Source organism: Zea mays, chromosome 6, assembly GCF_902167145.1.
Source record: "Zea mays cultivar B73 chromosome 6, Zm-B73-REFERENCE-NAM-5.0, whole genome shotgun sequence".
Classification (NCBI taxonomy): Eukaryota; Viridiplantae; Streptophyta; class Magnoliopsida; order Poales; family Poaceae; genus Zea; species Zea mays.
In genome coordinates, this window is record NC_050101.1 from 132,322,869 (window position 1) to 132,349,185 (window position 26,317).

Genomic DNA, 26,317 nt, shown 5'->3' on the forward strand with positions numbered 1-26,317 from the left:
CTCCGCTTGGCACACCGGATAGTTTGGTGAATTATAGCGGAGTGGCTCCCAAAATTCCCGAAGGTGGCAAGTTCGGAGTTGATCTCCCTGGTGCACCGAACACTGTCTGGTGGTGCACCGGACACTGTCCGGTGCGCCAGACCAGGGCAGCCTTCGGTTGTCTTTTGCTCTTTTTATTTGAACCCTTTCTTGGACTTTTTATTGGTTTGTGTTGAACCTTTGGCACCTATAGAACTTATAATCTAGAGCAAACTAGTTAGTCCAATTATTTGTGTTGGGCAATTCAACCACCAAAATCATTTAGGAAAAGGTGTAAGCCTATTTCCCTTTCAATATCGATGTTTACCACATTAGCACCGAGAACCAGCTAGCCGATATCTTCACCAAGCCTTTAGATGAGAAAAGGTTTTGCAGGTTGCATAGTGAGCTCAATGTCTTAGATTCGCGTAACTTGGATTGATCAGTATCATACATGTGTTCTATGTCCTTGATCATGTTACTTTGAACATTTAAATCATTTATTGCTTATTTGTGGTGCTCAAGTTGTACAAGTCATCCCCGGACCTCATAAGTTCGTATGCAAATGATGCACATGTTTAGGGGGAGATGAGCTACAACTTGACTCCTTTGAGACTAATTTGTTGTTTGAGTACACTTGAAGTAGTCTCGAAGGACCATTGAAAGGGAAAATGAACTTGGGCGATGAAAAGACTTCCACTGCACTCCGGTATAAGTGTATTTAAATTCCAAGTTCATACTAATGCTCTCATTGCCTTTTTGCTCTTATTTGAAATTTTGGTGAGGCAACGGGGTTAAAGGGCCAAAAGTTGTCCTGTTTTGGTTCTTAATGCCAAAGGGGGAGAAATTAAGGGCCAAAGCAACTAGATCAACCAACCACTTGTGAATTTCAAAAATAGTAGAGTTAGAATTTGTATTTTGCACAAATGACTCTAATTGCAAAATTTGGTCTCTTATGGGGGAGAATTTTGATTATGGGAAAAAGGGGGAGTTGTTGACACTTGATCAACTTTACTCTTGCAATATCTCTCTATTTACCCAAACAAGAGTGTTTGACTTAGAGATAGGAAAAAGAATTTGATTTGCAAAAACAAACCAAGTGGTGGCAAAAGTGATCCAAATATGCCAAAATCCTTTGTGAATAAAATTTGGTCTTAAATTTGCACTTCTTAGTTGCTTTTTGATGTGTTGGCATAAATCACCAAAAAGGGGGAGATTGAAAGGGAAATGTGCCCTTGGGCCATTTCTAGAATTGTTTTGGTGATTAGATGCCCAACACATGGTTCTAAGTTTATATGTGCCAAGATGCAAATCAAAGTATAAGGTATGTCTCCGGACTTAGTAAATTGTTTTTGGGTACTAACATGTTAATCTAAGTGCTAGAGACTGTCAAAAAAGAGGAAAAGGATTAAAGAAGGAATGGCTAAGTAAGCCAAAACTAGCACCAGCCTGGCACACCGGACTGTCCGGTGCCCCAGGCTGGCTCGGCGGCGAACAGGGCACTCTCGGAAATTAGCGGGGCAACGTGGCTAAAATTCATCGGACTGTCTGGTGGTGCACCGAACTGTCCGGTGAGACTTCAGCGCCAGCGCCCAAGTACATCGGCGACGAACTCGTCGCTCTCGGGAAACGAAGAAAGTGCCGCGGCTAAAAATCACCAGACTGTACAGTGGTGCACCAGACTATCCGGTGAGTCAGAGCCGCCCGAGCCAACGGTAACCAGCGCAATCAGCGGGCGACGCGTGGCCCGCGCCAACGATCGGTTGGGCACACCGGACAGTGTTCGGTGCGCCAACCGGTCCCGAGGCCCAACGGTCGGTTGCGCCCGATATGGAAGGAGATCGCGCACTGGACTGCTACAGTAGCTGTCCAGTGGTGGACCGGACTGTCCGGTGCACCACTCGACAGAAGGCAAGAATTGCCTTCCAAGTTGATCTCTAACGGCTCCTAGCTGCCTTGGTCTATAAAAGGGACCCCTAGGCGCATGGAGCAACACACCAAGCATTCACAAAGCATTCTAAGACTCCCAGACTCCGCCTCCACGCATTTGATTCGTTGTGTTAGTGATTTGAGCTCCGTGTTCGAGTTGTGAACTCCCTGTGCTGTATTTTGAGCTGAAGTCTTGGCTAGTGTGCGTGTGTGCTGCTGATTCGAGTCTTGTGTGCGTTGCTTTCCCTCCCTTACTCTTGCGTTTCTCGTTATCAAAACTTTGTAAGGACGAGATGCTCTAACTTGTGGAGATTCCTCGCAAACGGGAAAAGATCTCAAAGGAAAAGACCGTGGTATTCAAGTTGATCATCGAATCACTTAAAAGGGGTTGAGTGCAACCCTCGTCCATTGGGACGCCACAACATGGAAGTAGGCAAGTGTTGCCGAACCACGGGATAAAAATCGCGTGTCTGCTGTGTTGCTCTTCTCTGTGATTGTTTGTATTCGCAAGAGCTCGCTTCATAAACTTGATTAACTCGCACTAACATCTTTATAATCAAGTTTGTGGCTATTTAGTGTTTGATTTCACATGATCACCTATTCACTCCCTCTAGGTGCTCTCAGAAACTAAGTTAAAAGTATCCATACGAGGCATAAGATGAAAATATATAATTGCTTGGTAGTTCAAAATTTTCACTAATGCATTCTACATTGGTGACGTTTGTTTCCCGAAATATCACGTAAATGGTAATAGTAATGATTCACGTTCGAATACCGGTGGTAACAAGTTTGAATAAGTCGGTATATTTCTAGTGTGGTATCGATTATGATTAGACTTAATCAAACATAATATAACGTTATCGGTACCAATATTTGAACCAAACAGCGTCTTTTTTCTAACCTGAGCATGTACCACATACTAGACTCAAGCAACCTACCGGCTCTTCCGTTATGTTTACTTATACAGTCGACGAAAGCAAGGCTTTCCGTTTTCACTTTGTATGCCTTGTTTCCAGCGTGACGTTTGTGCTGTTTCCATTTCATCTACGTACCTGCTTTAGTAGAGACACTAACGTCTCTATGCTTGAACAATCAAATAAAAAAGGCAAACAAGAGAGCGTGGAAGAACTAATCCTGGGTCGTCCCAACACCTATGCTTTGCTCGCACGCGTACCGCGCAGTCGATCTCCAGCCTTGCAAATGACCAACCGGCCGGAGCCCTTACACAATCTCTCTAGCTGTACTAGCTACTCTATGACATGCTTGTGAAATTGTGATAGTCCATCAACCACACAAATTAAGTAACGGTTTGAAGGTTTTAATTTCTTTATGTGATGACAATTTGTAGAGTAACATATGTGGTACTATATATTGCAAACATTTTCTTGAACAAATTTAATGGTTTTTGAGTGACACTACTATTGTTGGAGCGCCTATATACTACACTGTTGTTAAAGATTGGACTAGATAGTATTATTGAACATTTTGGGTAAACTTGTATTGATTTGGTAAGATGGAAAGGAACAATTGGTGGACACTTCAAACAAATTTCACTACTCCATTTCATCCTCCTTTTGAGCACATAATCTATTTTCAATTTTCTATGCCGTGCTTCAGCTTGGAGTCACGCGCTGTCGTTTCAATTTGGTGGCACTAGCTATATAAAACTAGCATATAGCCCGTGATAACGCTACGATCTCGGGAACGAAGAAAGGGGAGGGGCAGGCACGCGGTACGTAACGGCGACGGCGTGAGTGAAGGGGAGGGGACGCGGAGGAAGGGGGTGAGGAGGTTGGGAACGGCAGGGTCACACATGAGAGAGAGGGAGAGAGATAAGAGATAATAATCCAAATAATATTGTTCATAGGATTTGAGTGTGCAAGGGAGAGGGGTTCTTAAGCGATCTGAACCATTTGTTTTGATAGTGTGTCAAGTCTGGGTGTGATTTGTTTGATAGATTTAGTGGAAGTTAATTATGTGTGTCGAGGGTAATTTTTGTTGGGTGGGTTTTGCAAAGTTTAAACTAATGGATTATATAGTGATGATATAGATTAACGTTGTTTTGAAGAGATGGAACTATATAATATGTCCAACACTTTAATGTTTTGTATATATATGAGCACATCTTCGACAGAAGCAACCACCTCCTCCGTGATGTGTACACATACGCGGTCGACAAAAGCACGCTTTTCAGTTTCAGTTTTGTGTGCCGTGTTTGTAGCCTGGTTTTTATATGCTGTTTCCATTTTATCTCACTTTCTTTAGCAGAGACGCTAACCTAAGCTTCAACAGCGAAAGAAAGAAAAATAAAGAAGCCAGGTGTCGCGCGACCGATCTCCACAGTCTAGCGCCTTTGTGTAAAGATAACAAGCCGAGGAGCCCCTTACACAATCTCTCATCTCCACTAGCTACTAGCTAGTACGTACGTGGCATGCATGGGACAGGTGACATTACTGGAATCCAAGGCTTTGTCGAGTGTTGGTCTCTTTGCCGAGTGCCTTTCGGGCACTCGGCAAAGACGGCTTTACCGAGAGCCGCACTCGGTGAAGTTAGGCTCTCGGCAAAGAGCCTCTTTACCGAGTGCTGGACACTCGGCACAGGACCCCACTCGGCAAAGACAAGTTTGCTGACTGTCAAACACTCGGCAAAGGGGACGCTCGGCAAAAGGCCGTCAGCGGCCGTCAGTCTTTGCTGAGAGCCAACGGTTGGCACTCGGCAAAGTCCTCTTTACCGAGTGTCTTCTCTAGACACTCGGCAAAGTATACAACAACAACAACAACAACAACAACAACAAAGCCTTTTGTCCCAAGCACGTTGGGGTAGGCTAGAGATGAAACCCCGTATGAAAACCTCAGAGCTCAACCCCCAAAGAAAACAGGGGAAACAAAGGCAAAGGAGAACCGAAAACGACGAAACGGGGGAACACATAAAAGAGATAAAACCCACAAGAACCAGCAAGGTCTAAATGGGCACAAGAAAAGGTCAAACGATTAAGGAGGAAAAGCGGAACTATAAATCAAGGTTCTGGCACGTGAATTGCACACTTCCACCCCTTCCTATCCACGGCGAGCTCTTTATCAATATTCCACTCCTTCAGGTCCCTCTTCACTGCCTCTTCAGGTCTTCTCTAGACACTCGGCAAAGTATATTTTTATTTTTTTTATTTTGTCTCCCAAACTTTTTGTGGTATGTTCCTACACTATATAGACCTACATGTATCATTTGTGGACAATTATAACAGAGTTTTCAATCGTTAGTAGATTTAGTTCGTTTATTTGAATTTCTTCAGAAAATTCAAATTTGAACTGCAGGTCACTCGAAACTTAGAAAACCGTGCATAAAAAATGATATTCATGTTACTTAGCATAAGTTACGACCGATTCCAGAAGCGTACCGGAAACTTCGAGCAACATGCTCACTAAACATGGTCGTGAACTTATCATCCACATGTTTAAAAATTGTATAAAACACAAACAAAGTCAGAAAATCATGAAACTTGTCCACGTGTCATGATATCATATGTACAGGCTGTGATAAAAATTTTAGAATGTTTGGAGAAAGTTGTGAGACACTATGTGTAGAAACCTAGAAGATCCACATTAAAACTATATGATTTCATGTGTAGTCCTATTAGAGTTACTATAACGTTGGCTTGTAATATTACAGACCCAACTAGAAGAAGAGAGGAGGGAACGTCAAGAGATGGAGGCGAGGATAATGGCGGAGCGGGCGACGGCTAATCAGAGGATGGCGGAGATGTTCCAGTACATGCAGAGCCTTGGCGCCGCACAGGGCATCGCTCCGCCACCTCCATTGTTCCCTCCAGTTGACCCTGCTCTCTTCCACACTCCTGTGAGTATCAAAATTGTAGTTAGATGTTTGTAATGCATCTGGTATAACACATACAATCTCTTCTCTGTGCAGGGCCAATCTGGGGCGGCATCCAACAACCCTCCGGAAGGGTTCAGCCCAACGCAGCCCCGGTCAAACCGCCCACCTCCATGAGTGTTGTGTTTTCATTGTTTTAGACTTCAGAACTTATGTATAATACTTATGTCTGTGTTTGATACTTATGTGAGAGCTTGCGACGTTTGAGACTTATGTTTGTGTTTGATACTTGTGTTGAACACTTGTGTTTGTGATGAATATTTATGTTTGTGGTGACAGTTTTATGTTTGTGTTGGCTATTTATGTCTGTGATGATATCTGTGATGTATATATGTGATATATATGTGTATCTTCTGTTTGTGTGGATGGAATACAAAAAACAAATAAAAAAGGTATATACTGGTCACTTTGCCGAGTGTAACACTCGGCAAAGAGTCGCTTTGCCGAGTGTCAGGGTCATAACACTCGGCAAAGAGCACAGACCTGGGCACCGGTTTAGGTTCTTTGCCGAGTGTTATGTCGCTGGCACTCGGCAAAGAGCCTGACATGGGGACCCTCCCTAACGTGCTCTTTGCCGAGTGTCCCAAGTGGCACTCGGCAAAGATGGATTCTTTGTCGAGTGCTGCCGGGCAGACACTCGACAAAGATAACTCCTTTGCCGAGTGTCACCAGCCGCCGTCTCCGTCATCCGGCGCCGTAACGGCTGCTTTTCTTTGCCAAGTGCCCGAGAAAAAGCACTCGGCAAAGAAGGCTTTGCCGATGCACTGTTTGTCGAGCCTTCTTTGCCGAGTGTTTTTGAGGCTTCACCGAGTGCTTCAGGCACTCGGCAAAGCGATTGATTCCGGTAGTGTGACACACAATCGATATAACTAACGGCGCACCATCATGCATGCTTGCTTGCTTATACATCATCATATATCTCTCATAGTCGTCATCAACCAAACATGCTTGTCCATGCCTCTCATCGTCCTTCCACTATCATATCGCCGGCTAGCTTATAAATACTCTCCGGCCGTGACCCCTGCTCACCACCATCTCCACTATTGCTAGTAGATAGTAAGTAGATCACGCAGCGCAGTAGCTCTGGATTAATTAATAATAATTGCTCGTGCGTGTGTCCAGAGCCGCCATGGCTGCCCATGTGGACCCGCTGGTTGTGGGGAGGGTGATCGGCGACGTGGTGGACTTGTTCGTGCCGACGGTGGCCGTGTCGGCGCGCTTCGGCGCCAAGGACCTCACCAACGGCTGCGAGATCAAGCCATCCGTCGCCGCGGCCGCTCCCGCCGTCCTCATCGCCGGCAGGGCCAACGACCTCTTCACCCTGGTCAGTACTAGCTAGCTAGCTACTTGCGGTGATGAAGATGTGCAGTGCTTGATTCCGATCGATCATCAGGTTATGACTGACCCAGATGCTCCGAGCCCTAGCGAGCCAACGATGAGGGAGTTGCTCCACTGGTACGGCCGTATTAACCTCTTGCTTGCTTTGCTTTGCTTCTCGTAATGCATTCTACTCTACTTTTTCTGGCTAATTTATTTTTTTCCCGGGCCGGCGTTTACTTTTGGGGCGGGATATGATCGACCTCCTGTCTCTGGACGGGCAAATTAAAGGCTGGTGGTTAACATACCAGGTGGAGCAGATGCTTCTCAAGGTAAACAAGAAAACTACTTTGGCATATCGCTGACCCTTCGTTTTAGGTTCGATTGCGAACGTGAAATTCACTATTTTGTTATCCGGATGAATCATTGTCGAAAGTGCGAGTATGTGAAGCTGCCCTAGCTCTGGATCTTTTTTACAAGAAAAAGGAAAAAAAAGGAAAGAAAAAGAAAAGGTGTCTTGATAACGATATATCTTCGTAAAGTTGCATGTTTTCCTGTTCGGCTCCACCCCACTAGTCTACACGTTGCCTGCACTGCAACCTTGTTGATTCGGTTGCTCTTCCGCATTAATTAATTATCTATGCAGGCGGTGAGACGGTGGTGCCGTACGTGGGCCCGCGCCCGCCGGTGGGTATCCACCGCTACGTGCTGGTGGTGTACCAGCAGAAGGCCCGCGTCACGGCTCCGCCGTCGCTGGCGCCGGCGACGGAGGCGACGCGCGCACGGTTCAGCAACCGCGCCTTCGCCGACCGCCATGACCTAGGCCTCCCTGTCGCCGCCATGTTCTTCAACGCGCAGAAGGAGACAGCTAGTCGCCGCCGCCACTACTGAGACAGGCTGATCGTCGTCCAACGGCAATTACGTACCCAGCAAAGCTTAAGCCAGCCGCTGCAGTCACTCATCTCATCGAGAAGAAGACAATCTTCCTAGTCGCTGTTCTTGCCAAGTACTAGTACCTTGTTAATTATTATGTAAGCTAAACCCGTGTGCCTGTGATTATATTGGGACGTGTCTCGCTTTAATACAACCGCTCAACTTGTGGCGTTTAATTATTTTATTTATTAGATATACCAAGGTGTCATCAAGTCACTTGCCTTACATACATTTGTGTTTCTTATTTATAATCCTTTCCTAACTATCATTTTGTTTAAAAATGTCCTTTTGCTTTTAAATAAAATACAAAATATATTTTCTAACTGATGGTGTCTAACACCTCACCAAGCACAGTCTAGCTAAACGAAACGGGCATGGAGGCTTAAAGTGTGTTTTCTGTCATAAGAACGGGAGGATTATTCATCTGTTCTCTAAATGTCGTGTTGCCCGTGTAGTTTGGAGTGTTTCGTAGATGGTTACCGGAATTAAAAAACCAAAAATCGTAGAGCGTATGTTTGGGTCACGAGTAGAAAAAGGTTATAGTGCGGTATACTTTTACAGGTGGATTTAGTTATCAACCGTATATGCTATTTTAATTGACAGTTTCTTAAGAAAGCCACCACTAGAAATCGTATTTTTACAGACGGTTCCTTAAGAAAACCGCTTTCTTAAGGAAACCACTTGTACACTACCGGAATCCGGGTCTTTGCCGAGTGCCGGAGTCTTTGCCGAGTGCTTTTTGTCGGGCACTCGGCAAAATCCTGCACTCGGTAACGATTTCGTTTACCGAGTGCAGGACACTCGGTACAAAACTACACTGGGTAAAGACAAGTTTGTCGAGTGGCAAACACTCGGTAAATGTGGCTCTCGGCAAAGGGCCGTCAGCGTCCGTTCTAAAGCTGACGACCGTCAGCCTTTGCCGAGGGCCGAGGGTCGACACTCGGCAAAGTGGTTTCTTTGCCGAGTGCCAAATACTTGAGTTACTATAACGTTGGCTTGTAATATTACAGACCCAACTAGAAGAAGAGATGAGAGAACGTCAAGAGATGGAGGCGAGGATAATGGCGCAGCGGGCGGCGGCTGATCGGAGGATGGCGGAGATGTTCCAGTACATGCAGAGCCTTGGCGCCGCACAGGGTTTCGCTCCGCCACCTCCATTGTTCCCTGCAGTTGACCCTGCTCTGTTTCATACTCCCGTGAGTATCAAAATTGTAGTTACATGTTGGTAATGCATCTGGTATAACACATGCAATCTCTTCTCTATGCAGGGCCAATCTGGGGCGGCATCCAACAACCCTCATGAAGGATTCAGCCCAACGCAGCACCAGTCCAACCGCCCACCTCCATGAGAGTTATGTTTTCAGTGTTTAGACTTTAGAACTTGTGTTGATGTAATATCCCAAAAAAATGTTGATCAAAAGTTGATCTTCGGTGCGTGGATGAGGGAAAGGGTTGTGGGCCGTTGGATGCAAAATCAGGAGACACCTGAGGCGTCGTTTCTTTCTCCCACAAAACCCAAGTGGTCCCCCCCTTTTCCCCTTTTCTTGGCCGCCAACCCCCCCTTTTCCCTTTACTTGGTCGCCCCTCCCCCTTCCCCTTTGCAGCTGCCCTCTACTGCTTCCTCCTCCCGCTAGATCTCCCCCACGCAGCAAGGATCGAGAAGAGGAGGAGCAAGATGGATTGAAGAGGAAGAGAGGATCAAGGAGATGTTCTACCCCCATCTCTTGCAGATTTTCTTGGGGAAACCCTAGGTAAGGATGGGATCCTTGTTCCTCCCTATAATTATGTGCTTTTGGAGGTTGTGGATCATGTGGATTGAAGATTAGAGTTTGGATTAGATGTGGGGTTAGGTTTTGATCTCGAATTTAATTTCTGCAGAATGGCAGATTCGATAGTTTCTGTTCATGCCAGTTTTCCGTGGTCTTAGTGGCCTCAAAAAATAAAAAGTCTATATATGAGTCGTAGATAATTTGTAGATCTTTCCGTGGCCGCGAAGAACACCTCAATTGGACATCAGAATAGAAAGTTATTGCAATTTGATTATAGCAGTTTTTCAGTCTCATAATTCTGTGCAGAATCTGTTCTCTTAAGAGTTAGGCAATTTTATCAACATAATTAAACTGTGGGTTGGTAAAAGAAGTTGTAGATAATTTCATAAGCTTTCCATATTGTTAAAGAGTGCATTCATATGATTTGTGAAACTTCAGTTATGTTTGTTTTACTGTGGCTGTTCCTGTTTGCCTGACAAAAATGAGCGGATTTGTTCAATGGTGGGTTTCATCTAGTAAATGTCCGAATTGGCTCTTCCAACTATGGAGACTTTTGTAGAGGGATAAAAGTTCTTACTGCCAGAAGAATTTCATAATTTTTGGTTCCGTAGTTTGGGAGATATCGAATTTTAAGTTAACTATGCTGCTGTCTAAAACAGATTCAGTCTGTTATCTTGTCAGATGTTTTAGAACTTATAGATGGCAGAATTTAATTATCCATTGAATACCGAAGTTGTAGAGTATTTTGTGTAGATACTTCTAAAGTATTTGTTTGATATCACCACTGTTGGGGACTTGTTCTCAAATGCTATGAATCAACAACAAGGCAACATAAAATGTTAAATGTTAATGTCCTTCGTCCTCCGAAGCATTATTTCCCTAAGGTTATAATAATCTTCGGACGGAGGGCATGAATGGCATACCTTCATCAATTCTTCATACATAAATGTACGATTATTAACAACGAATGAAGTATGTAAAGCATAAGAAACAATGTGAACAACAACATTATCATACATATATTTCCTATTATATAATCATAAATCAATATAAGGACAATATTGAATTACATTTGGTACCTTCGACTTGATAGACAACAGAGGTACGAGCGTGACGCAAAAGCAAATGCCAAGTCAGCGTGAACAGTACGGGAGCACTGTTCATCTATTTATAGGCACGGGACGCAACCCATGTAAAATTACACCCATGCCCTTTACATTTGCTAATGACTCTATAGTGATCCATCGAGGTCTAAATAACCTTTTCCCTTTTAAGTCGGTACCCTTTTCTGCTGTCATGCCGAAGCTCCCTTGCGCGTAGCTTCAGCGCTGCGTCAACCTTCATATTCTTTGTGCTTCTCACACTGTGGTTCTGATCCTAGTCCGAAGGTACCTGTTCATGTATTATACTCCAGAAATATTGTTAAATCATGTTTTTGAGGACCTTCGGAAGACGAAGGCCCCCAACAGTAGCCCCTCGCAATATTAATTTGTTAGAATAACGAATTCAAATTGCGATATGGACGAAGGCCTTAAGCCGAAGGTCCAAAAAAACACCTTCCCTTGGCTAGAATAGCAACAGTCGATGACAGACGGGGCCCTCCAATTTGGAACGCACTGGGCGTATAAATAGGAACTCACCCCGAGCACATTTGGTACGCTATCTGCCGCCTGCTTTGCTTGCTCAATTTTTTAGCTCTTGCCTACCAACGCTTGCTTGGGTTCTTAGACTTTCTAAGCTTTGGCTTTAAGGACACATTTTCGCCATTTCTGAAGAAAAGATGTCTCAAGACAAAAAAGTTGTTGCTGAGACGAAGTTGAGCGAAGAGGAGAAGCTCCTTGAGGAGAAGACTGCTGGATTTGTTGAATCAATAGCAAAGACAAATATAGAAAAGATTACTAAGGAGATTCTAGAAGGCTTATATGAAGATACTGATGACAGCGACAGTTATGATGCGGAAAGTGGAGGCGAAGACTCTGAAGATCGGCCCTGGCGACCAAGTCATGCAGTCTTCGGGAAATCGACTATCAAACAGAGTCATCTTGATAATATGAGAGGAAAGTATTTTCGAGATATGTCTATTGTGAGGGCTGACGCAGACAGGGTTGTTCCTGTTCCCGAAGAAAACGAAGTTGTGATCTACCGAAGCTTCTTCAAAGCCGGGCTTCGGTTCCCGTTGAGCAGATTTGTTGTTGAAGTTTTAAAGACATATCAGATTTTCCTTCACCAGATCACTCCCGAAGCAATTATTAGAATGGGGATCTTCGTCTGGGCTGCGAGAAGTCAAGGTCTGGAGCCAAGTGCAAAATGTTTTTGCAGTATGCACGAACTTTCGTATGAGACGAAGCCCTGGGGTAAAGAACAGTATCATAACAATTTTGGTTGTTATAGCTTCGTTGTTCGCTCTGGCTCAAGCTACCCAGTGCCAACTTTTCAGAAGAGATGGCCCGGGCCCTGGATGGAAGAGTGGTTTTATGTGAAAATGATTTGAAGGCGAGAGAAGATATTAAAGAAATCATCATGCGCCCCATCTGGTCCCGCTTCGGCCTCCGAAAGCCGAAGGTAGAGATTGATGAGGCAGCCGAAGCATGCCAAAGGGCCTTCAGCATAGTTTGCGCTTTTATTGGGACAAGAGACTTAGTTCAAGAACATGTAGCCTACAGGATATGGCCACTGATAGACAACTGGGAAATGCCAAAAGAAACCATTACTATCCCGAGCGAAGGTGGTCTGGTTCGATTGAAATATACATTCAGGTTTGGAGACCAATTTATCGAACCAGACGATGATTGGCTGCAGTGTGTTGAAAATACTAGTGATGAACTACTTGGAGCATACTCCAAATCTGAAGATAATGCACTATCTGCGTCCTTCGGGAGCCGAAAAAGAAAAGGCTAAATAGAGTTTTTGATGCTATTGGATTTGTGTACCCTGACTATCGCTACCCGCCATGAGGGCAGAAAAGAAAGGGTGCAACCTCTAGAAAGGTTGCCGCTTCGGCTGCTCCAAGCGAGCCTGCGCCGAAGAGGAAAAAATTGAAGGTCCTTACTCACCGACCGTGCTATATTGAACCGGCCATAGTGCCTGAATTTGGCGGTGAGACTTCTTCAGCTATTGAAGCCAAAGGACCTGCTCTTACGCAGGGGATTGAAGAGCCGGCTGCAATGCCGAAGACTGACAAAATTGAAGAACCGAGAATCGAAGGGATGAAAACATTAGAAGTTCTAAGCCCTTCGGCAGGAGTGGAGGTGTCGAAGACACAAAAATGTCTAGCAGCGACCCCCAAGAGAAAAAGGATGGCTAGTGTACTAGATGTGCTGGAGACAATAAAAGCTTCAAGCTCTTCTCCAGAGAAAATTGCCAACGCTCCGAAAGCGTAGATTGAAACCGAGACAAAGCTGACCGAAGCCGAAGCTATAATAAGCCAGGCTGACGCCGAAGCTGGGCCTTCTGAGCCCGCCAAAGAGAAATCCTTGGAAATTGGAGAAAAGGCAGCGGAGGAAGAAGCTATAGAACAGATTTTGCCTGAAAAATCTACGCTCCTACTCCCGAAGCGCCTTCCGAAGTCCTTGATTATATTATTCGACACGCTTCGGGAAAAAGATTATCTGAAGAAGAAATTTTTGAAGCTAAACACTATGCCCGAGAACTGAAGTACTCGAAAGGGGCCTTAGTGTTTAATGGCACAGATGAAGATGACTTCTTGTATTGCCTCCCAGACAACAAAGAATTATCTGTCTACCGGGAGATGGCCAGAAGTATGGGGTTCCCGAAGCTTGAAGTTGGCCTCTGCGCCATGACAAAGGACGATTTTGCGGATAGCCTTGCATATAATAGTCTGAAGGTACAAAAATTGTGTATTTGGAAGTTTATGAATTTTAAATTATTCTTTTGTTCTTATATTAACCCATTTATTCTTTTCATATAGGGTTTAATACTTAGCAAAGCCTTAAGGGCGCAAAAGAATGCCGAAGACGAGAGTTGCACTATTGCTCTTAACAACCTTCGAACAGAGGTTATCAAGCTGAGGAACGAAGCTTTGGAAAAAGACAAAATTCTACTTACATTGGTGGACAAAGTAAAGGGAGATGAAGCTAACTTCAAGGCTCAATCTGAAATCCAATGGAATGAGATTGAAAACCTTCAAAAACAACTGGCCGAAGCCAAATTGAAATGCGCTATTGCCAAAGCTGACCGAGATGCCAGTGAGTACTGGAAAAATTATTTTGAAAAAACAGTTGTAGAGCTTCGCTCATCAAAAGAAAGATGTTTTGAAAAATATGTAGAATGCGTCAAAAAGATAAAAAACTAGCTTCGCCAACGTGGGCGCGTACTCGAGCGAAGACAACTTCATAAGAGGCGATCCTGAGGGCGTAATTGAGTGGATCAGCAGCGAAGCCAAAGCTTTTGAAGAAATTTTGAGCGACCGCGGGGACGTCTGCGCGTTCTCTGGTGCGAGGGGAGTTGCAGCTATTTTGGAGAAAGCAGGGTGCGAACATGTTAAAACTTTGGCCCAGGCCGAAGCTGCTTTCTCTATTGATGATACGAAGGACCCCCTCGGCCGAAGCAAGCTTAATAGGCGGAATTTTTTTCACCGATATCTGGGAAAATGCGTCCGAGGGATGGCCCATGAAATAATGAAAAAGAGCGAAAAAGACATTCATGACACTCGAGAAGCAACAAAAGCAGCTGAAAAGGCTGCGGAACTTGAAAGACGGATATGTATTACTTAATGGCTTTTAACTTTGTTGTTTATTTTTGTGATTTTGAACTAATTTATATCTTCTACTGCAGCTGAATTATCTCCTCCCCTAGAGCCATTCGACCCACTGGCTGACCTAGAGACAAAGAAGGCAATAGAAATTATTAATATGGCCGAAGCTATTGTAGACGAAGTTGTCACCAAATTACTAACCGAAGCTCCAGAAAAAAGTCCTAGAGGAAGAAGAATAGCTATTTGTAAAAACATTGCTAGAAAATTAATGTAACATTTGCTGGAATATGCTTGTAATATTCGGTGCTCATAGGTTTTGAATGTAATATATGAATGGTTTTGTAATTCATTTCTTTGCGATGCATGAAACTTTTATGTACATACCGTTTTTGAGCCTTCGGCGAAAAAACACCTTCCCTTCTTTTCATGCTTCGTAAAGAAGAGCTTTTATGCTTCGTAAAAAATCCTCCAAGCGTCGCAAAAACATTAATGCTTCGTCAAGAATAGATTTTTTCCTCCACATCAGAGCTGATGAAGCTGTATTTCTTCAAAACTTATTTTGTGCCTTAGCATAATTTCACTTTTTCGAAGCATTCTCCAAAGGTCAACATTGTATCCCCTTCTTGTGTCATTGATGCAATATGATGTATGATGTTATGTTATGCGAAATGATGTGATGATGTTTTGTCATGCAAAATGATATTTATGCCGAAGACACACACTCACACCCCCATAGTGGAATACAAAATTCTTCGCCGCTTATTTTTCGGCTTCACCGCTTATTTTTCGGTGTATCAGCACTGACTTTTTGCTGTAAGTTCTGCATTCCCTTAGGAACATCTTTTGAACTTCTTCGCCTTCTATTTCGGCGGTATTTGCGTTGACTTTTCGCGATTCGCCTTATATTTCGGCGGTATTTGGCTCTGCATTCCCTTTGGAACAACTTTTGAGCAGAAAACTTACACTGTGCTCCCTTAGGAACGACTTTTTGTATCTTCGGCAAACTTACGTTGCGTTCCTTAGAACGACTTTTTGTAGCTTCGGTGATACTTGTAATGTGATTTTTAGCCCCGCGTTCCCTTAGGAACGACTTTTGTGCTTCAGCGACTTTTTGGACTTCGTGAGTCTGTGGAGAAGATACATTTCACTATGGCAAGAACGAAGCTATTACAAGAAATTGAAAATGACAAGAGAACTAGGTTTTCAATAATTGTTCCTTATTAAAAAAGAAAATGACAATGAATGTAAAAACTATTTCAGGGGTAGGATATCTCTCAATAGATATGCTTCGATTCTGGCACAGTACCGTTGACTGTGCGAGCTTCGGACTCCTCCCTGAAATCTCGCTGCTGATGGGTCTGTTGGCTCCCTTCTAGCTGCTGGCCTCGTGAATATACAGGTTGCAGTGGTGGAGGAGGTGGGGGCTGTGGCAAAGATGCATGTGGCTGACTAGCCGAAGCAACAGACGCTGCAGGATGGTTACCCACATACTCTGGTATGTAGGGTGAGTGATACGAAGCAGTATGCATGACCTGCTTTGGTTGGTTCTGCTGAGCTACGGCTTATGCTATTTACTTTTGTTTCTAAATGGTGACATGGCACATCCTTGTAGTATGGCCCTTGTCTTCACCACAGAATAAGCAATAAATTTTTCTAGGCTGATCCATAAACCTTCCTCCGAAGCCCCTGGCGCCTCTGCCTCTTGGAGCTAGCGGCCGGAAAGAGCTTTGTTGCTGCCCCGAAGCGTGCGAGGAATACTGTGGCCTCTATTGTTCACTTCCTCTGTCGTCACTCTGGGTGGAGTGAATTGACCTGACATGCCTTGGGTGGATTCTTCCTCCGAAGCCCCTGGTCATCTCAGAGAACCTGTAGGCTTCCTCTCTTCTTTGGCGAAAGTCATTGTCAGCCCGAATGTATTCATCCATCTTTTGAAGCAGCTTCTCCAAAGTCTGTGGAGGCTTTCTAGCAAAATACTGGGTAGTAGGTCCTGGACGAAGCCCCTTAATCATGGCTTCAATGACAATTTCATTGGGCACTGTAGGCGCTTGTGCTCTCAGGCGCAAGAACCTTCGGACGTATGCTTGGAGATACTCCTCATGATCTTGCGTGCATTGAAAGAGAGCCTGAGTTGTGACTGGCTTCGTCTGAAAGCCCTGGAAACTTGTCACCAGCATATCCTTGAGCTTATGCCATGAAGTAATAGTTCCTGGCCGAAGAGAAGAATACCACGTTTGGGCTACATTCTTAACTGCCATGACGAAGGACTTGGCCATGACAACTGTATTGCCTCCGTATGAAGATATAGTTGCTTCATAACTCATCAAAAACTGCTTCGGGTCTGAATGCCCATCATACATTGGAAGCTGAGGTGGCTTGTATGATGGGGGCCATGGGATAGCGTGCAGTTCTGATGCCAAGGGAGAAGCATCATCAAAAGTAAAGGTGTCATGATTAAAACCATCATACCATCCATCGTCGTTGAACAAGCCCTCTTGATGAAGCTCCTTGTGTTGGGGTCTTCGATCTTGCTCGTCTTGAGCAAGGTGGCGTACTTCTTCAGTGGCTTCGTCAATTTGCCTTTGAAGGTCAGCTAGTCGGGTCATCTTCTCCTTCTTCTTTTGTACTTGCTGATGAAGCATCTCTATGTTTCTGATTTCTTGGTCCAACTTGTCCTCCTGGAGTGTTGGACTAGTGGCCTTCCTCTTCTGGCTTTGGGCCTCTCAAAGAGAAATGGTCTCCTGATTTGGGTCCAGTGGCTACAGAGCGGCAGCCCCTGGCGCTGAAACTTTCTTCGGTGGCATGACGAAGGTCGATGCTTGCCGAAGGTGGTCGAAAAGAGTTCACCGGAGGTGGGTGCCAATGTTGGGGACTTGTTCTCAAATGCTATGAATCAAGAATAAGGCAACATACAATGTTAAATGTTAACGCCCTTCGTCCTCCGAAGCATTATTTCCCTAAGGTTATAATGATCTTCGGACGGAGGGCATGAAGGGCATACCTTCATCAATTCTTCATACATAAATGTACGATTATTAACAACGAATGAAGTATGTAAAGCATAAGAAACAATGTGAACAACAACATTATCATACATATATTTCCTATTATATAATCATAAATCAATATAAGGACAATATTGAATTACATTTGGTACCTTCGACTTGATAGACAGCAGAGGTACGAGCGTGACGCAAAAGCAAATGCCAAGTCAGCGTGAACAGTACGGGAGCACTGTTCATCTATTTATAGGCACGGGACGCAGCCCATGTAAAATTACACCCATACCCTTTACATTTGCTAATGACTCTATAGTGATCCATCGAGGTCTAAATAGCCTTTTTCCCTTTTAAGTCGGTTCTCTTTTCTGCTGTCATGTCGAAGCTCCCTTGCGCGTAGCTTCGGCGCTGCGTCAACCTTCGTATTCTTTGTGCTTCTCACACCGTAGTTCTGATCCGAGTACGAAGGTACTTGTTCATGTATTATACTCCAGAAACATTGCTAAATCATGTTTTTGAGGACCTTCGTAAGACGAAGGCCCCCAACAACCATTGTTTTAATTTTAAAGATACAAAATTAACAAACAGCGCTGCTGATGTATGACATGTGGTTCAGGGTGGGAGTCTATTCACTGGGTCTTAGTTTCAAGTGTAGGAGTGTTTTGTTGATTGTTGGCAAATGTTTGTGAAATATTTGTACTAAGTTTTATGCCCGCTAGCAGGTGGCTACACTCCAGATCATGCCTAGTACATTTTTCTTCTTCGATGAAGGCAAGTGAATGTAGCGGTGGTTGCTACCGTTTTGACCTGTTATTTCTATCACCTACACTCTAATATTCAGAATTATTAGATTCTTTCATAATTGAGCTCTATGATGATGTTTTACTTGATTGTATTATATTGATGCTCTATCATATATTGATGATGATTATGGTTCAAGTATGACCCATGAGATTAATTCACACCCCCTGAAGGCAGATGAAGTCTTATTTGAGGTTTGCATTGTATCTAAAGGCAGACGAAGTATTATTTGAGGTTTGCATTGTAACTGAAGGCAGATAAAGTATTATTTGAGGTTTGTATTGTATCTAAAGGAAGTGAAATTTATTGATAAATGCAGCATGCCATATATATTGCATGACTCATTTGCATCTAAAGTTTTGTCGTGACTTATGGTCCGACCGTACCGGTACAACTTAGCATCGTACGTTGCCCGAGGAGGGGTACGATGCGGCTTCATACCCTTAGAGGTATGAAGGCAGATGACATATGCATTGCATTCATATGCATACATTGAAGTGATATTTGTAGATGATGTGGTTTTATACCCTCAGAGTTATGAAGATAGAGGACCTACACATTGCATTCCTATGCATACATTAAAGTGATCGATATTTGCAGGTATTGTTGATGCAGGGAAGTGTTATACAACCTATTGTGGTTGTTCGAGGAAATGAGATGGTATTGGTTATATTGGGACTACTGAGTTCTATATCTACAAGTATTTCTGATCTTGATTGTGATCCTTTTAAAATGTTGATTAATTTAATTTGTGGTTTAAATATCTCGTCAAAACAATTAGCTTGCTGAGATGTTTCATCTCACTCTTGCATTACTCAATGCAGGTGCTTGTTGCTCATCAAGGGGAGTGGGAAGTAGCAGCACATTCACCTTCACTCTCATAATAACGCTGCCTAGGCACAGTCATAATTTAATTAGAAACTTCTTGTCAAAAGATGTTTGTTTTTAACTAGTCGTGCGCACTGGTTAATTCAGTTCATGTCGTTATGGTTGTCTTCCCATTGCTAGCAGATTATTAATGTCTATTATGTTTTCTTATCATGATATCTATTTATACTTTGTTGCTTCCCCGTTTATGCAATTTTCAAAGGAGATGCTGTCAAAATTTTATATATGAATGTTAGATGTGTAGTTTAATAGCATTCTGGGTTGTTTGTGGATCCCGTGGTGTTACAGTTGAATACTTATGTTTGTGTTGGATACTTATGTCAGAGCTTGAGACTTATGAGACTTATGTTCTTGATACTTATATTTGTGTTGATAACTTGGATATTTATGTTTGTGTTGGATATTTATGTTTGTGATGATATCAGTGATGTATATATGTGAGGTATATGTGGTATCTTTTGTTTGTTTGGATGGAATATAAAAAACAAATAAAAAAGGTGTATACTGGTCACTTTGCCGAGTGTGACACTCGGCAAAGAGGTGCTTTGTCGAGTGTCAGAGCCATAGCACTCGGCAAAGAACCAAGACCTGAGCACCGGTATAGGTTCTTTGCCGAGTGTAATGGCGCTGGCACTCGGCAAAGAAGCAAGCTTTGCCGAGTGCCATGTCAGACACTCGGCAAAGTACCTGATATGGGGACCCCTCTGGCGGATTCTTTGTCGAGTGTCTGTCTGACAGCACTCGGCAAATGTAACTCCTTTGCCGAGTGTCGCCTGGGACACTCGGCAAAAACGCCGTCTCCGTCACCCGGCGCCGTAACGGCTGCTTTTTCTTTGCCGAGTGCCCGAGAAAAGTACTCGGCAAAGAAGGCTTTGCCGATGCACTGTGTGCCGATCCCTCTTTGCCGAGTGCGACACTCGGCAAAGCCTTTGCCGAGTGTTTTTAAGGCTTTACCGAGTGCTTCAGGCACTCGGCAAAGCCGGCGATTCCGGTAGTGGTAGAAATCAATTTGTGTGTTGGTTGCACAGCTGAGCCGAAGGTTATTGCTTTGTCTTTGTGTTTGTGTGTTGGTTGCATGTTGTTCCTAGACGAAGGTGATCTTCGTCGGCTGCTGTGTTATATATGAAACAAGCTTAAGAAAATTTGAGAGACCAATGCTTTGAGGACTTTTGGCCGAGAAAGGCCCCCAGCACCCCATATTACAGATGCCACTACCAGAATAGGGTCCTCCACTGATTCTTCAACCTTATTGAATCACATATTTAACAAACTTAACTCAATTTTAATAAAAAATAGCCAATTGAGCTTAATTCTAAAATACCCCACTTAGCTCAATTCCGTCTAAACTTAGTTAATTTAATAAAAATAGCCAACCTAAATCAATTTTAGAAAAAAAATCAATCTAGTCCAATTATAGGCAAACTTAGTTATTGTTCAGCCTAGATCTAATTCTACTAAAAACTAGTCAATTTAGGTGAACTAAATCTAACTGTAGTCGATGTAACTCAATTCTAACAAATTGTAATATGTAGAGCTTTTAAACTCTTCCACATTTACCGGCACCTGAAGATGCCATCGTCAAGGTAGCACTGAGAACTCTAACCATTCAACGGATCAAGTTCACACTAATCAAATGTATAAAAGTTGACACATGTTGTGTTGTTTGAAATGGTTGATACTTGAACAACTAATGATATTTTAATATTTATATTATATGGATGATTTATATGATGGGTATATATGATGTGATGATTTATGTGATATTGTATTGGTACCGATGTATTTGACATGGATGGATATATTTGTTTGTGAATGAATACATGTGAAGTGGATAAATATATATATGTTGTGATTGAGCGTTTGTGTATATTTTTAATAGATGTAAATTGTAAAGAATTAACTTAGAGATGTCTAGCCTAATTTTCGTCAGCTATGACCAACAGACGAAAATTAACAAATCTCTGTCAGCCATCGGAAGGAGACGAAAATTACTAATTTTCGTCAAGTGACGACGAAAGTCGTCTAATTTCGTTAACTGATGACAAAAAAATCATTTAACTTTCATCCACTAGTCTACAAGAGATAAAGACGGACGAAAGTATAGGCTAATTTTTGTTGGCCTCTATGCGACAAAAATTATATAGATTAGTGTTGTGCGCTTGAGAATGCTGCCCGGTCTAGGCAAAGTTCAGTGGCGGCCCTGAGGCCGGGGTGGAGGGGCCGCCGTCCCGGCCCCCAATTATATAAGGTTTCGAATATAATTATACACTAGGTCAGTGCCCGTGCGTTGCAACGGGGACATATAATATCTCGATAACTTATATATGCACATATATGTTATATAGTTATGAGATAGAGGATGACATATATGCGAGCTGTCCGGGATGACATCGAAGAGAAACTTGGACCTGTGACGCACGGACACTCACCTAGTGTATTATATAAGATAGGTCAGTGCTCGTGCATTGCATCTGGAACATATAATATCTCGATAACTTATATATACATATGTGTTATACGATTATGAGATGGATGACAACATTCGCGAGCCGTCCGTAATGATATCAAAGAGAAACCCAGGCCTGCAACGCACATGCACTCACCTAATAGTGTATTATATAAAATATAAAAACCTAAATGTCAAACAATATTATTTGCTAATCCATCTTACCTATATAGTGCTTTGCATCTTTCATTGATGAGCGATGTAGCTCATATGTTCATATCAAGCTATTATACCAATGCACCATAGTTGTCAGCTGAAGAGTGGTCCTTAGAGCCACTATCATATGTTGACCTAGCATTTCTACCATACACTTGTGGTGGTGGTGGTGGTCTGGTGGATTGGAGGATTTATTTGGTTCTGCTTTCTTGATCTCCACCGACAAACAAAGCAAATGACCTAAGCCTGGTCAAAGTCCCTTCCATTAATTACTATTAATTTAATCAGTCATGAACCAATAGAAAATTGGTTTGGATTTGTGAGTGCGGTGAGAGGAAAATAACTTATGCATAATTCGTTAGCAAGTAGATTTAGAAGTGTAGAAAAATGAGAAGATACTTTGAATGAATTGTACAATAGGAATATAACATGCATATAATCGAATGGCATCAATGAATGAGACAATTCAATGTGAGGCATATAACTTAAGAAAAAAAAACACTATTCAACTGGTGCAATTCAAAGGTTCTTTGATCAATAGTTGACCTTCTCAATGTTTGTGACAGTAGATTCTTAAAGAATGTCAGCATATCCACTGGATAACAATTGGCATGCCCGATCATGTGTATTGTAAAGCTTGTCTCTCACATCACCGAGTATAATGTGATATGGCTTAATCGAAGGAATCTTCTTCGAGAACTCTGTTACAGAGGAAACAATGGTTAATAGGAATAGCCAAGTTTAGCAATCTACCATCTAAAAATTCTGAAACAAAAAACCTAAATGTCAAATAATATTATTTGATAATCCATCTTACCTATAAGTGCTTTGCATCTTTCTTTGACGAAGTCCGCGCGGCAGATCGTCGACCGCCTTGTCGTCTACGCGGTCGCCGCGACCGCGACCACGGCCACGACAACGCTGGGGCAGCAGAGTGCGTGCGTGGGCGACGCACTGCGCAAGGCCACCAAGATGCTCGAGGACCGGCAGGACCGCAACCCGGTGGCCACCGTCATGCTGCTCTTCGACACCCAGCAGCAGCAGCAGTCGGCAGCACCGGAAAACTCGTGAAGGAAGCAGTTTGGGCGGCCAGCGGTGGCCCCAGCAACGCGCTTCACCCATGTGGAGATCCCCATCGGCCCCGGCGACCCGCCTCCTCTTGTGTCCGAGTGCGAGGAGGAGCCTCCCGTGGATCACGCGTTCGCCAAGTGCCTTGGCGGGCTGGTGAGCGTGGTGATGCAAGAGGTGCATCTGGAGTTGGCGTTCCTGACGGGGGAGATCACAGCGGTGTACTCGTGCGGGCCCGGGCAGCAGGCCGTGGCAGTCTCCGGTGGTGCAGGGGTGAGCGTGCGGCTGGGCGAGATGTACGCGGAGGAGGAGCGCGAACTGCTGGTGGAGGTGCGGGCGCCGCTGGGCAGCCACCCGCACTCGTTGACGGTGCGGTGCACGTACCACAACCCGGCGTCGCAGGAGACGGTGCGCGGCGCGGTGCAGCCTCTGCTGCTGCCCGCGCTCCATGTTGAGCGGGCGCTGTCGGCGTCGTCGTCGTCTCGGCGGCTGCACGACCTGTTTGTGGCGACGCGCGTGGTGGCGGAGTCGCGGCGGCTGGCGGAGCTGCAGGACCTGGGGACGACGATCCACCTGCTGTCGTCGGCGCGGGCGCTGGTGCTGCAGTCGCCGGCGACGCAGCAGCAGCAGGACCTGGTGGGCAGCCTGGACACGGAGCTGAGCGACATGCGGTGGCGGCGTGGCAACAGCCAGCATCAGCATCAGCATGAGGAGGCAGTGACGCCGACGTCGAGGAGCGGCAGGAGGAGGGGAGACGGGGACACGACGACGGCCGTGGGGACCCCGCGCGGGTCAGCCGGGGCAGGGGAGGCGCTGACGCCGACGTCGGCGTAGCGCGCGACGCAGCAGCTGGCCAAGGTGGCCATCATGCGCAAGTCTATGAACAGGGTCAGCGACCTGCACGGCTTCGAGAACGCGCGCTTCTGAAGCTAGCTATCGTCGACCTCGTGTCTGTCTGTAATTGAGACGTGTTCTGTTTTGGCCTTCTTTTTCCCATTTTCTTTCGCTAGTGAAACGAGATGAGTACCCAAAGTGGAGGAAGAAGATAGCCCCCGCCCCGCGCCGCAAACGGCGGCTAGCCGGAGCTGTTGTTGTTATATGTGGATTATCAATTATGAGGACGATTAATGAACTCGGATAGGATGAATTGGTTTGCGCATTTAGCGTCACTTGGCTGAATCAATGACAAGGGACAGCACATGATTCATTCATCACTTGTTTTGGTCCTCTGGTTCTTCCGATTCTGATCGCTAGCTGTAAAAAGCTTCAGCTGAGCTGATCGGGGCCTGGGCAGAGCAGCCGTCTCCGTCATGTTTCATCTCATCACATCACATCATAGATGTAGTAACAGGAAACTAAGGAAAGATTGGTTCTCTTCACGCTTTCTTCTTCAGGGATTGACAGAGCTGCTCCTCCGGTTGCTGTTACTGCACGAGCACATCACCTAAAAGAAAAAAATGCTCCTTTTCCGCTGCTCTTCCTTTTTTTCATTTTCTATCTCTCTCTGCAAACAATGCCTTTTGTTTTTTTCTACTACTAATAATGATAATAATAATAATAATCATCTATTGAGGATCTAGAACAAGGGAACAAAGCAAGCACATGCATCACCAGACGTACACAATACCTGTCTCTTATCTTTTTTTGCATATTAAATCTACACAATCCACCAGCCTCAAAAGGGTCTGCTTAGTGATCATTCATTGCATTGGATCGGAAGCTAGCAGTTGTCCTATGTATGCTCCCGGGCGGATCCAGTCAAAAAGTGCCTCCTCCTTCACATGACCGCAAAACACAACCTTTTGACCTCAACAGTAGTCAATTCAGTTTAATACAATTTTCACATATTCTCTTTTTACAGGCTGATTGATGATTCTGGTTACGATGCGACCTGATCATCATACAATTTTCCTTTGACTACATCACAGTAATCTAACTACCATTAGTACTATTTGTACAAAAGGTTGCAGGCAGGGAGGTCATGGATGCTATTGAGATCCTCCAGGGAGAGCTCCCTCTCGTGCTGCTGCCTTGTGGCCTTCAGCACCTCCTGCACATGCATCCTAGCTAATTATTCATCATCAATTAACTCAAACAAACAAACAAAAAAGGACAAGCATCACCAGCTTATTACTTTGAACTGCATGTACGAGGCTCGCATTGCTAGCCACTGGGCGTCCATCATCTCGAACGCTATGCAGTACAGCACGTCGAATGCATCCTCGTGTTCTGACCATAGAAAAAAAATTAAACTCTCAATCAGGTAATGGATGGACAAGTTACAAACCACTCTCTGTCCTACCTACCTGTCAACACTTTGATGAAGTTAATCCCTGGCAAAGACTTCGGGCGCACTGAAACACAAGAAAAGGCAAAAAGGAAAACTGTTTGAGCACAGTCAGCAACATCTTCCTTTCTTTCAGGTATTGCACATCATCATCTGAACCAATAAGCAAATTAGACCAGCACAACTCAGTTAATGGAACCAGCAATCATTCGTTCAGATGTTGCTTTCAAAGAGATAGTACATGCACAACCATACAAAACAAAATGAAATAAACAAAACCCTTTCTTTCTTTCTTTCTTTTCTGTTTGAAACCACATGATGGTTCTGGCGCGAACTGGCTTGTTCTGTGTGCTTGCTGTTGCTGGTATGGATGATCAGGAATGTCAACTGTGAAATGATGGCACAACCACAAGTTGACTGAGTACAATATTTAGAATTATTTTTGTTAGAAAAAATTAGTTGTTGAAGTCTGAAAATGGAAGCTGTGAAGTCCAAGCTCTAATCTCTAAGACTCCTTTCGAAGCCTGGCATGGAAAGAAACCTAGTGTCAGTCATTTGAGAATTTTTGGTTGTGTTGCCCATGTGAAGTTGGTTGGTCCAGGTTTAAATAAACTGGCTGACAGATCTAGCAAAATGGTTTTCATAGGTTATGAGTCAGGCTCAAAAGGTTATAGACTATTTGATCCTATGACTAACAGGCTAGTTGTTAGCCGAAATGTAATTTTTGAAGAGAGTAAACCATGGGACTGGGAAAATTTCATAGACAACTCAGGCTTTCAGTTGACTGAAACTTTTATAGTTGATCATCAATTGCCTGTTCAAGCTACGACAACAGTAGAAGACAGTGAAGGTTCAGTACCGGTGAATCAAGACTCAGAGGGAGAACTCTCAGATACGCATAAACCCTCTCATGCTCCAAATTGTTGACATCACTACAACAGTAAGATTTCTTAATATAAATATCACACCTTGCAAGTTGCGAACAACAAACCTTTCACAAAATATAAAATTCGCTAAGGTAATAGGAAGATAAGTCTGAATTAAAAC

General features: G+C 44.0%; 2 protein-coding genes and 1 pseudogene across 3 annotated transcripts; 2 read left to right on the forward strand and 1 right to left on the reverse strand.

Moving 5' to 3' along the window:
- Nucleotides 1-6,734: 6,734 nt before the first annotated feature.
- On the forward strand, nucleotides 6,735-8,301 carry LOC100127538 (ZCN11 protein). 2 transcript variants are annotated; one of them, XM_020538763.3, is made up of 5 exons: nucleotides 6,735-6,891; nucleotides 6,958-7,159; nucleotides 7,229-7,290; nucleotides 7,444-7,484; nucleotides 7,799-8,301. In XM_020538763.3, the coding sequence occupies exons 2-5, from the start codon at nucleotides 6,965-6,967 to the stop codon at nucleotides 8,041-8,043; spliced, it is 543 nt and encodes a 180-aa protein (XP_020394352.1). In that variant the 5' UTR covers nucleotides 6,735-6,891; nucleotides 6,958-6,964; the 3' UTR covers nucleotides 8,044-8,301. The 2 variants fall into 2 exon arrangements, with proteins under 2 accessions (XP_020394352.1, NP_001106264.1); NM_001112793.1 differs by having other exon boundaries at nucleotides 6,885-7,159; nucleotides 7,799-8,264.
- Nucleotides 8,302-22,536: 14,235 nt separating this feature from the next.
- Nucleotides 22,537-23,910, forward strand: LOC103631395 (E3 ubiquitin-protein ligase WAV3-like; annotated as a pseudogene).
- A 690-nt stretch (nucleotides 23,911-24,600) lies between these two features.
- On the reverse strand, nucleotides 24,601-25,416 carry LOC103631396 (uncharacterized; the record flags this gene model as incomplete). The annotated part of the gene is made up of 3 exons (XM_008652317.2): nucleotides 24,601-25,033; nucleotides 25,118-25,212; nucleotides 25,290-25,416. Coding segments are annotated over 3 exons (324 nt in total), but the record flags the coding sequence as incomplete, so codon positions are not given.
- Nucleotides 25,417-26,317: the final 901 nt, after the last annotated feature.

Excerpts from the sequence above, each read along its gene's own strand:
- LOC100127538 (XM_020538763.3), top strand. The coding sequence starts at position 6,965 with ATGGCTGCCCATGTGGACCCGCTGGTTGTGGGGAGGGTGATCGGCGAC. Across the intron at positions 7,291-7,443 it reads ATGAGGGAGTTGCTCCACTG|GCTGGTGGTTAACATACCAG; the intron begins GTACGGCCGTAT and ends GGCAAATTAAAG. Across the intron at positions 7,485-7,798 it reads TGGAGCAGATGCTTCTCAAG|GCGGTGAGACGGTGGTGCCG; the intron begins GTAAACAAGAAA and ends TTATCTATGCAG.